We start from the raw sequence: 12,347 nt of genomic DNA on the forward strand, positions 1-12,347 counted from the left end.
ATTGCTGTGCTGGGGAGTACGGCGTGCAGAATTAAATAGAGGTTTAACAGGGCAAGTGCAGTTTTGATATTGATATGTTTAGTTGAACGAGGTAAGTAGCAAGTTAAAATCGAGCTGGCTCGACTCGGCTCGTTAAATTTCGAGTTTGCGCAGTGATATTCACGGGCTGAGCTGAACGGGTGGATTTTCTCTACCTGGACTCGAGAATAAACTAGCCAAGTGGAGTTACTGGCCGGCCTAGTTAAATTTCGAGCTCAAACCCAGCCGAGCCATATAGAAACAGCTCGCTAAACTTGGCTCGTGAACAAAATTGCTTTAAATCTAGAACTTATGGAACTTCAATTAAATTTAAACATAGGTTTCACATACTTTTGACTGCAGACCAAATCAGTTCGATTGGATTGAGCTCACAGTGAGCTACTGGTAGCCAGAAAAGCTTAATATCCTTACCGCACTCTTGTGCTAACTTCTCCACTTGGTACACCGGTTGGATTTTGTTCCTTCTTGCCAAATCCAATAATAAAGGGACTGTCATTTCGGAAAATTCTGAGTAGCATTCTGGTAAGCTAATTTTGTGGGAAACTAGCCAGTCAATAATTTCCTGTTTCCTGAAAGCTGTTGTGAGGTTTCGAGTTTCATCAGTTATGCGTTTATGATAGCTCGCCTGATCCAAGACAACGACACTCTTATCTGGGATTTCGTTCAACACGTTTCCGAACCATTCCTCAAAATGCTCGGCATACATTTCCGAATGGTAATCCTGGTTCTTGTTTTTCTTCTTGCCTTCGAAGCACATTGTTGATAAGAATCCATCTTTTGACCCTATGCCCACGATTATACTCTTTTTCCGGCACCGGAGGGTTTTCCCGTAACACCGCCTGCGTAGGTTATTCAAACGATGTATTGCCAATGCCAATATACATACATGCATTTGTTTAATTTATTTAAATTTAATAAAACCGATTCAAAATTGATATTAAATTTTGTCGAAAACTGATTTTGGCTGATCGTCAGGAATGCGTTACAAAATAAGTTACATAATAATAAATAATATATTTTTTGTAAGAACCGGCTTTGTAACAATCTGTTTTGTTATGTAGACCGGTTGACAATCCGCTGATGACAAAATCAATAACTATTTTTTGCCCACTTTTTAAAAGCCAGAATAAATGCGTTCTTCGCAAGACTTCTAAGGTAATTATAATCAAACGAAAATCAGACGTTTTGTTATTGATAATCCTTTTATGTCCTAACGTCAGTTTTTCTGCTGTTAAAAATCACCTGCACACAAATTCTGGCAAATTTAGTTAGCGATTTTTGCATCGGTGTATCATCCATGCATGAATTGGATTATATTCATTTTATGCATTTTTAAGAATTTTTTGTTTTTCCGCATTTTAATACTTTCGGTCGCAGTGCCCGATCTGTGATATTAGTTTACCGGGGCAAGATCTCAAAGGCGCCATTTTCTAACTATTTTTCACGAAATAATATTTCTTGAGTGCTTTATTTCGTAACGTTTTTCAAGGCATATAAACTCACTTTTACTAGAAGAATGAGGATTTAGTTTTTACACGCTTTATTTTGCCATAATTGTAAAGATTATTTGCACTTATGGTACATAAACAAATTTCGGGCACCCTCAGAATTTGGCGCCCCGGTTGCCCACCCCGAATTTGGGGCCTGCTCCTACGCACATGCACTCTTAAAAATAATTTTGTGTACAAAATTAAACAGTGGTTTTGTGACCATTTTTAATTTTGATTACCAATTAGCTTATCGGCGAATCTGCGGCCAACACCTTTGAGCCATTGATCAACATGAGTAGCATTGTTTCCCACCCCGAGGACCTCGCAATCCTGCAAATGCCATCCTTTGGAGGGGGACTGGTTCTCATTAGCCCAGGTCTCGTCTGTGTAAAAAATCTGCAAATTATTTGATCATAAGCTTATTATATGCATTCGTAATTTTTAATGCTTGATAGCGTTAGCAAAATAGTTTATAAAATAGTCAAATAGATATACGCGTACGTTGTAATTTTCCCTTCGTAACTTCCGTATGCTCCTTAAAAATGAGTGACGTGCCACTTGCACGTCGTGCCTCTCAAATGGAATGGGCTTTGAATGAAATTTTACGAATTTGAATTTTAACTGTTTCCTCATAATTTTGTGCAAAGTCCTATAGCTCTTGAACTTAGGGAAATTCGGGTCTTCTTGTAGTACTTCATAGAGACGTTTGACAGTATAAAACTTTTTTTGGGTGTACCCCTCTAAAATCTTACGCCTGATGACACCCTCCGTGAAGCTATCTACAATAATTCCTTTTCTGTAAAGAGAAAATCTTACTCTGAAAGCGTCCATGAATACAAATTGTTTGTCAAAAATACCGTCCACTATTTCCTTGTTTTCGTGGTGAGATAGATTTTCCGGTTTCTCGGTTTTCTGCAAGACATCTAGTAACGGTTGCAGCCGATATATTTAGAGCATCAATAGCCCTTTGACGGAAACGCTTGGCAATGTTCCACGAGGCTAAAAAATGTATAGTAGTTAATAATTAACCATAAAAGTATTTAATTATGACGAGATTAAATTTAAAAATTACCTTCTGCGGATCGCTTCCGAAATAATTTCTTTTCATTTTTGAAGTAATTGACCAATTTAACTACCATTGCCTTCGCAGATAAATCCTTATGGCGCCCCATTTTTTACGAACACTTCCGATTACGCAATGAGGACGAAAATGTGTAAAATTTGCAAATATTTTTTTAGTGTTAGTTTAATTCAACGAGAGTATATAACTCAGCGCGTGCAAATGCTAGGGATCACTGTTCGTTTGCAAAGTGATGCTCATCAGCAACACGAACATATGAGTACAACGTTCCCGCTCAGATTGTCAAAATCTCATTTTATTTCCCAACTCGCACAATTAACTTGTATAACCAATAACTTTAATTTTCTACATTTTTAACATATATGAAAACATTCGTATTGTACAACCTATTTACAATTCCCTGCATACGTTCTTTTTCACATTTAAAGTTAGTCATGCACCAACAAAGGCAGATTTCTTTTCCCCTGATGCGTGATGTCCAAATTGTAAAATTATTCTTACAACATTTTGGGCTAAAGTGAAATTCTCTGATTTTCTCTAAATTTTGGAGTTACGTAGTCCAAGCAAACAACATTTCCTAATGTACTTAGCGAGATTGGAGTGTATCGAAAAACTATAGCAAAACGTTGAAAACCAGACGATTTTTATTACATGGATGACTTAAACCCGACTCCTCGATTTTTCCCGATTTGTCCCCAAACATTTTGACAAATTCCAAGCATCTAACAAAATGCATCAAGCAACATTTATTGCATTTAAAAAAATGAAACACTGGATGCCATGGTCTCCTTTAAATCGAAATATCGATGAGAACGATATCCGCGGGTGGGGGATTGACTTGTCTCACCGCGACCGCGTCATCGATCTGTCGAGAATTACTCGGCACGCTCGATGGTATAATTTAACGTAGCTGACAGCCAAACCCCTGACCGAATGACTTCTAAATTTTAGTTACTTGGTCGACATCACCTCATCAGAGTAAGAAAAATGGTATATGACACGCTTTCGCTCCATTCGAAACGTCGATCAGAACAACACCATGTGGTTGATAAATTCTAATTCCGGACGCCCTCGAGGAGTTTAGAAAAATAATATGTAACATGACATGGGTTGCCTCAAATCTAAATGTCGCTCAGGGTGACACCCACTACGGTCGTGGTTTATAAATTCGAATTACTCAGAACGCGATGACGCCAGCGGTCTCGCTCCGATTTTGACAAAGACTACAATAATTATGTAGCATAATTAAATACGGTTTCAGGATTTTTGAGCATGTTAAGCATGGAGAAAGCGCTGACGACCACACCCACTGGAGGCGTGGTTTCTAAATTATAAATTATATGTATTCACTCGAGATGCCCTTATCGATCTGAGAAAAACGATATGTCACAACCCATGGTTCGTGACAAATCGAAAAGGCGCTGATGACCACACCCACTGGGGGCGTGGTTTCTAAATTATATGTATTCAATCGAGATGCCCTTATCGAGCCGAGAAAAACGATATGCCACAACCCATGGTTGTTAAAGAATCTAAAAGGCGCTGATGACCACACCCACTGGGGGGTGCGGCATGTGACTTGAGCATTGTTTTGGGTGACCGGGGTGCCGATGTGAATTTTCGACATGATATTCGATTTTTATGCGACAAAATTCAGGTGCAGGGATTGTTTATATTTTCCATATTTTTTGAATTTGCGACCCTAATTTCCAGGGGGTGTGGCATATTTTAAAAATCTGAGAATATATATTTCGCCGCAGGGCCCAAGGTTTCCAAAACAGTTGGAATTTTGAAAATCGGGCGAGTATCAAAAAAGTTGTGCGACTTTTACTTTTCAATGTATTTAGGCATGGAAGGGTCTGCCAGTTAGCCTCTCAGCAGGATAGAACCTAAAATGGCTCTAATTTAAATGCCTCGACCATAGCTAACTTTTGACCACTAAGTAACCTTGCTAAACGGTAATCGTCCAGAAATTAAATTAATATTGATTTTATTCTTGAAACACTTTCACTCGTGTCATGCTTATGTCTTACATGTACATATGTATGTATATTAGATTGGTGTAAAGATTTATTAACATTGGCCACATATCACACGTCAATAACTTTGACTGTTTCGACACCATTTAAAAATCTTTCGCTTTTTCAATTTTAATACATGTAGGATTCAAATATTTGTCAAACTGAAATTGATAGATGGCGGAACACATCACGCCTTTTGGAGATTCAAGTGTGCTGCGGAAATTCGGGTCAACATCGCTGGTAGAGTACATTCTTACTTCAATCGACATGTTCCTGCAATAAAATATAATTCCATAATTAATATTGACACATTTCTCGATTAGATTATTGGAAGAGTAATGAAATTCCTATCAAAATCTGACCTCATTTCCTCCACCGAGGTGAATTCCACATGGGAGAAGGAAGCCCGGATGCGACTCGCAAACAGATTCGCCTAACTCCCAACAACTTGGAAGGTTACCTTGCCCTATCCATGGTCAGAAATAATTGCTTCAAATGAGTAAATCTCTGCCTCAGTGAGCAAGAAGACGTGACCCAAGCACTCCCTCAGCTTCAATCCTTTGCCGAGAAACACTGCATGCGGGTCAAATTGCTAGGCATCGACTGGCAACTTAACGTCGAAAAGGCTGAGTCCGAAAAGTTCTTTGATGTTCCTTTCCTCTTTTAGAGACTTGAATTGTCTCGCCTTGCGTCCTTTCGTTGGGGGCACAGAGGATCAGTTCTTCCCCGCCCTAACCCCCGAGGGTTTCTCTGATATCATTCCACCATCTTTCTCCTTCCGTGGTTGAAGTGTTTGCAAATCTATGTCAAGGAGCATCAGCTTCTAAACGTAACCAAGTTTGCCCTTAGATTCCAGAAGATTGAAGACCTCATTAAGCTTAACCTCCCCAACATTTTTCCTCATTTCCCAAACATTACGAGCCTGGGGCTTAATGAGGTTCCGATTAAGCACGACCAAGATGTCCAGCTCATCCGTCATGCTACAAAAGTAACCAGTTTAACCATCCGAGACGGCCATGATTTTCCCGACAAATTGCTTGTACCTCCCCTCACTCAAACATCATTCCCCATAACTAGTCTTACACTACACGTCACCCCTTCTGCCTGCGGTGACCCCACCTTCAATTCCCTTCTAAAGATCTTCGCCACTAAGTTGACCTGCTTGAGCTTCACAAACGTCGAAACTTCCAGAACTGACCAATTCTACAATTTCTTTGTTCCAATAATGCCCAAGCTAAGGAACCTCACAATCTCCAGAAATTTTTTTTCATAATAGTATAACTTACACTACATACGTACAAAAATCTTAATAATAATAGTAAGAAACCACTCCAAATGATAATCGTTTTTTCACATAAGTAAATAGTACGTAATATACGTTCTAACATCAACTATTCAAATTATTTAGCTTTCAATAACAGTGATGTTCCGAAAAAATTTAAAACTTGCCTAAAATCCCAAGTCCTTTAAAATGTCACGCTTGCATACCTTACTGTCTTACCTTTTCAATCCATGATGAATTTTTATTGCATTATGTATCACATTAATTAATTCCTGCCTTCATATATTTGTAAAAACTAAAAATGATCTTGTCAGTTTTCCACTTATCAAACTATACGTAAAATATAACTGAAACATACAATTTAATACATAAAAGTACACTCAAAATAATTTTGTCACCAAATCGTCACCGTGCGGTGTCACTATGAGTTTCTACCACGTTGGTGATGATTTGTCTTAATCCGGTGATAATCGTAACTCGTCACCGCGCGGTGATAAAATTTGGTGTTACCAAGACGGTAATAACTCGTCATAGGTAGGTGATAATTATGCAAAATCTAGTAAAAATGCTCAAAACCTGCAGGATGACGATGTATTACTAGATGGTGATATTTTGTGAACACATTCGTAATAGCTATTGATACCATTGGGTTATATTTTGTTACCGAGTTTTACAAACGATGCCACTATTTTAGTAATGAATTGCACGATGAAATAAGACGTCATTTGATAATTTATTTAACAGCATGTTGTATTTTTGTTACAAATAATGCATTCAGTAATTTTGTACAGCTTTTAAGATAATTATTAACATTATGATACATAAAAATAAAAACATACTGGCATATGTATGTAAATATTTACACCAAATTGTTGTAAATTACACTAGTTGTACAGATAATTATAAATAATGCCTTGGCACTAGAAACAAACCATCAATTTCACAATTTCTTAGAAATTCCATACACTCATGTATTACTAAATTTTCCACGTTAACGAAGTTTATTTTGCTTGTTTCAGTTACGTTGTATGCAAAATATTTTCTGCTAAACTCTTCTACATCGATTTCTTTCACGAGAAGTAGACAATTATTTTCATTTACAACTAAAAAATCAGAAATTAGACCAAACTTTGGGAATATTTCACCCATTTCAATACACACAATATAGTTGACCTTATAATTATACCCTCGATACCAAATTTGATTAGTTGTGTAGACTAAGGAGTCCGGCGAATGAGACTAAAAAACCGTGTAGTCGTCTTAGGCACTTGTCAATTGAGAAGAAATGGTATCGAAATGCTAAAATTGCGTAATATTCTAAAAACTAATTGGAACATTTCTGAAAAACAATAACTCATTTCCTTAACAACAAAGTCAACGATGGAATTACTTATTCTATGTACTAACAATGACGAACAAAAATCTGTGAATGTTTGAATTCCTAGTTCGACTGATATCTCTTCATTTTCGCTTATCTCAACAAAATTGGGAGATTCTAAAGTATCTCCTATTCCTGAGCTAAATTGCTCCTCGCTCTGCCTTAAACTATTTTCACATTTTGTAGCATTGGAGTAATCATGTGAGTGTTTCAAGTGTCGTGAGAAAATGCTTCACGCATTAAGTACAATTGAACACGAATCGCTAGGACAAACAATTGATTTAAAACTAAAGTGCCCATAAGTATGAACATATTTACGATGATTCTTAATTACTAAAATCGTAACGAAATAATTTTTGCACTCAGGGCACTCGAACATTTTCGTGGAGGAAGCTGCCAAGTTGGGTATAAACCTGCTTAGCCTTTCGCGTAGGGAAGTTATCCCCACATCCAGCTTGTATAAGTAAACTTGCACAAATTTGCATAATCCAGATAAGTTTTTGTCGCACTCAGTGGCGAAAGCATAATGAGCCTTGAACAGGGTGTCGGTAGCTTGGCATGGATTTCTGGCTTCTATTGGAAGAATGCGTCCGTCGCACACGATGAAAAACGAGTCCAAATGTTTCGAGTTGTTTCCCAAGCAAAGCAGATTTGGCTGTTTCTTCTCGATTTTCCAAGTATCAAGAATGGATTGGAGTGGGGTGCCGGTCTGAGATGATAAAATTATGCTAGAATTAACGAGTAATCCTTGAAATTCCGAAGGAATTTGGTTTGAATTCTTACCTTATAAAAAGAAATTAGCAGGTCCTTGGCATCCACAATTTTCATGCGACTACCCTTCCCCTTTCCTTGTTCCGTTGGTGGGATGAGGTACAAAAGACAGAATAGGGCAGCAATCTCCAGGTTCCAATTTCCTAAAAGTAAAGTAAAATTTTTGTAATGCAAGCATTATCAATTCACCCATAAATAGACTTACCAAACTCGTCGGACATGAATTTTCTAAGCGCAGGTGACTTATTGATTTGGACAGCCTGGTAGACAATTTTTTGTGATGCGGTTGGCCAAATATTTACGAAATTGTTGACAGAGTCCGCATACATCAGACTAAATTCGTATTTGATCTGCAACAATTTTAGACAGCAAATTTATTTTTCATATTGAAATAAATATGTCGTTTTTTAGCAAATAAGCACAACACAAAAAGATTTGATTGAAAGTTGACTTACCAGGAAATCGCAATCCAGAAATTTCGTGTAAATTTTTAGAATAGAATTAACGCCCACTTTCCCTAAGTGGTTTCGATGGGAGAGAGTCTCCAAAAATAAAGATTTTATTTCCTGTGCCGACGTTTTGGAAGAGAGACAATTAAGTTTTTCGATCGCTTCCAGGGGAGCATCAATGTCCTCATCCAATCTCTTATCTCCTGGAACAGACTTCGGCGATGGTCCACCAGTCGGCGCCACAGCTCTCTTCGACCCAGTCGAGACCTGATCTTTGTTGATACTTTTGTGGATAAATCGGAGACGCGCTTGGATGAGACCAGTCCTTGTCACGTCATCGTATAAAATATCCTGCAAAAAGCAATGAAAAGGTATTTAGAGTTTGAAATAAATTGCAAATCCAAGTAAAATTAGTTTCCCGCACTGTTCCAAATTTACTATCCGATCCATTACGTCTCCAGGAAGGAACGACGTGTATAATTGCTTTAGCAAACAGAGCCTGGTCTCTGGCAGTTGGCGATTCTCTGAAATCTATTAAATACATCATTAAATACATAAATACTACACGATCGGTTTTATCCAGGAAAGTATGAAATTCCCATAGTAATTTTTACCCTTTCAATTGGATTAGTAGGGCGACAAATTCCTTGATTAAAGTGGAGGAGGCGTCATTACTAACAAACAATTTTATGTTGGTCTCCTCAACCAGTTCGCGGATGTGCAGATTGGCCTCAATATGAGAGTTCAGGACCTACAAAAATGAATTTATTCAATTTCAGCTGGTCACAAATGTTATTATTTAGACTGAAAAGTATTTCCTGTTTTTCTTACCTGTCTGTAACTCTCCTCTTCACTTTCTTCTCTATTTTGAAATACCGACGGTGGTGAATATGGGCCCCCTATTATGGAAGGTGGAGTGTCAACTATTTAATAATGTAAATTATAAGACAATATAGGTAAGGATGATTTAATATAATTGCGCAGGCTACTAACCATACACAATTGGAGGTTCCTCCCCTTCCACGAGAAACACCAAATTTGGAATTACTTCTTGCTCAAATAAAATTGAAAATATTTCTTCGTCGACCTCTGCTCCTTGGTCATCCTCCAAATTAATTTTTGTGTCCGAGTGAAGACCAAATTTGGATTTCACTGAAAAATATAAAACTTATATTAATAACAAATTATGCAAATTTATAGTGGAATTTTTCTCTGTAAATAACTTTTGGTAAATTAATGCAAAATTACAAAACTTTCTATTTCTAGCGTATTTAGTTCACGATAATAATGCAAAATATGAATTTATGTTGTTTCACTTACCTGTTGCTGTAAACACTTGATAATCCGAATTGCCAATTATTAATTTTTTCGTCTCCCGAGGTTGGAAACTCGTACAATTTTAGCCATTTTCCAGCGGTGTGAAAGAAATCGGCGAGGGAAAAAAGATGGAGGAATTTTTAAATGTTGCGCGCACTCTGGGAGAGTGAAGTTCGTCCCAGGTGGGTGATGATACATAACAATCGGAAGATATTTAGTTACCTTAGAGTGATCATCGTCGTATTTTTTCGCGAGACTCCGATTATCACCAAACGGTATCAAATTTGGTAATAAATTTATTACCTAAATGTATGTACTTTATTGCCGGTTTTTAAATAGACGTCATCACCTTTTGTGGTGATAATTTTGGTAATAATTTTGTTACCACCAGCGGTAATACACGTTGTGACCATGGCTTGGTAATGAAAAAAGTGATGAAATTGTCACCAGTTTATTTTGAGTGTAGTTATTAACGACCACATGGTATAGAACTTGTCGATAAACTTATTGTCTTCCAAAATAAATTCCTCCGTAATATTTTCTGCCTACCACAGAAAACACCGTCATGGTTTCTTAGATTGGAAAGTAGCACAAATTCAATTGAAGTTGTAGTGATGAAACATACACTGAAATTTTTTAAAAAGATTATACAATTTCCTCAAAATTCCTTGCTACGTCAGTGTTTTGAGTCATCAAAGCGATATTCACAAAAAACAAACTCTGGTGTCAAGGCAAATTGGTACAATATTCTTGTGCAAAAATTAGACATATGGCAATGCAAACATGTCTTGGATGATATTCCTGAATTTTATAACTTAGATGGATGTTCTCAAAAAATGTTACAAATAAATCAATATATCCGTAAAATATATAAGTTGTCACTTGAGAATGATATTCTCAAAATGCAACATAGTACATCAATGCCAATTTACAAAATGTTATACACACACATAAACTCCCAAGAATTTTTGAATGCTGATATTTCATGGTCATTCACGAGAGTAACTGTACAATGCAGGGCAAACATGTCGCAATTTACATGTTGTAAGACTATAAAATTAGCTGTACTACGTAACTTTTATGATAATTCTGTCGATCCATCGTGTACTAGTTGCACGTCTGGAGAATCCGAAGACCTCATTCACATTCTGTTCAAATGTACCAAATATAATGAAATTAGAAGTAAATTCATGAATATTGTCTATAGTAATAATATAAATATAAGGAAATACCTCTCAAAACCAAATGAAACAACCATGAAAAATATGTATCTCTTTCTCAAACATGTAGCTGACTCCCAAAATTGCTAAAATACCACTTGTTTTCATGATAGTTAATTTAAGATTAGGATAAGTTAAATTAAGTAATTGTATATTAGGTTAAATTATATTAAATTAGGTTAGTAATATCATAGGTCCTAAACCAAGACCATCATCTTTCTATTATGTATGGTTAAATAACATTGTGATTGTAAAGGCCGACGCCAAATCAATCTGAAATAAAAATATCTATCTATCTGTTGGCACTGATTCCCCCGCGTGCAAAGTGATGACTTCTTTGTCGTCGTCACTGGAGACACGACGAGTCTTTTTGGATTTTTTGTCAATTTTCTTCTGTTCTGGCTTGTTCCGTTTAGTTGTCTTTTTCTTTTCTTGCGATTTCGGTTGCGTGACTTTACTTGCGTGATTTCCGATTTTTGACAGTTGCTCCAAGTTGACTTGCATCAATTCGAACTTCTTTTGGAACGTGATCAGCAGCTCTTGATGATTGCTTTGGATTTTATACATAGTGGCCATTTTCAGTTCTTGTTCTTTTGAAGTTTTTTCCAGTTTCAACAGGATCTCATTTGCGTGTAATATGGGCAGGTTCATGTCGGTTTGGCTCCTGTTATTCGCTCTTGTGATTTTTCCCAACTCGATTACGTGACGTTCTACACGGGCAATTTGCTCCCGCATAGTCTTCAATAGCTCAGAAGTTCCATGGTTCTGTACGATGAGGACTTCCTCGAACTGTATCTGCTCTTTTGTACGAAGGATGAGAGGTTCTGTCTTGATTATAATTGGCTTGTTCTTGTTACCCAGAGTTTCTTGACTGGGAGTTTCGGAGCTGGATGATGAAATATTCTTGTTTTCTGACATTTCCGCTTTTTTCGACGAAGCTTGAGTTTCTTGAGTTTTTGTAGAAGCAGAAATGAATTGGAACCGAGATTTGATCAGAATGATACAATGATTGATGAGAGGAAGAGTTTTTACTAAAGTTTATTGTTTAATATTTGGAAAGATAGGATAGGATAGATGATGAGGGGTCGGGTGTCATTTTGTTGAGTTTGCATTTTATTAGTCCAGATCCCAATCGGAACCTGACTCTGTGTTGGTACACTCATGGGGTACTCCAATATATGCATAGGGCATCAAGATCTGAAGATGACATGTGGAGGGTCTCTCCTCCTTATAAGTGCGCGTCTTGACCCAAATTGTTGACCTGGTCTGGTTTCTGTGGGATGGGAAGTGTTGCGTAAC

At 37.2% G+C, this 12,347-nt stretch overlaps 2 protein-coding genes across 2 annotated transcripts; both read right to left on the minus strand.

Annotated features, from left to right (window-relative positions):
- Positions 1 to 1,771: 1,771 nt before the first annotated feature.
- On the minus strand, positions 1,772 to 2,802 carry LOC118439060. The gene is made up of 4 exons (XM_035860083.1): positions 2,602 to 2,802; positions 2,387 to 2,528; positions 2,031 to 2,325; positions 1,772 to 1,912 (listed from the first exon to the last, which is right to left on the minus strand). Exons 1-4 carry the CDS (start codon positions 2,699 to 2,701, stop codon positions 1,772 to 1,774), a joined length of 678 nt encoding a protein of 225 aa, XP_035715976.1. The 5' UTR covers positions 2,702 to 2,802.
- A 3,825-nt stretch (positions 2,803 to 6,627) lies between these two features.
- Positions 6,628 to 11,966, minus strand: LOC110860223. Its single transcript, XM_035860084.1, has 9 exons — positions 11,399 to 11,966; positions 9,505 to 9,663; positions 9,343 to 9,434; positions 9,187 to 9,262; positions 8,936 to 9,042; positions 8,518 to 8,862; positions 8,268 to 8,412; positions 8,075 to 8,205; positions 6,628 to 8,000 (listed from the first exon to the last, which is right to left on the minus strand). Exons 1-9 carry the CDS (start codon positions 11,964 to 11,966, stop codon positions 7,524 to 7,526), a joined length of 2,100 nt encoding a protein of 699 aa, XP_035715977.1. The 3' UTR covers positions 6,628 to 7,523.
- Between the last annotated feature and the right edge of the window lie 381 nt (positions 11,967 to 12,347).

The sequence above is a fragment of the Folsomia candida genome, unplaced genomic scaffold (assembly GCF_002217175.1).
Source record: "Folsomia candida strain VU population unplaced genomic scaffold, ASM221717v1 Fcan01_Sc030, whole genome shotgun sequence".
NCBI lineage: Eukaryota > Metazoa > Arthropoda > Collembola > Entomobryomorpha > Isotomidae > Folsomia > Folsomia candida.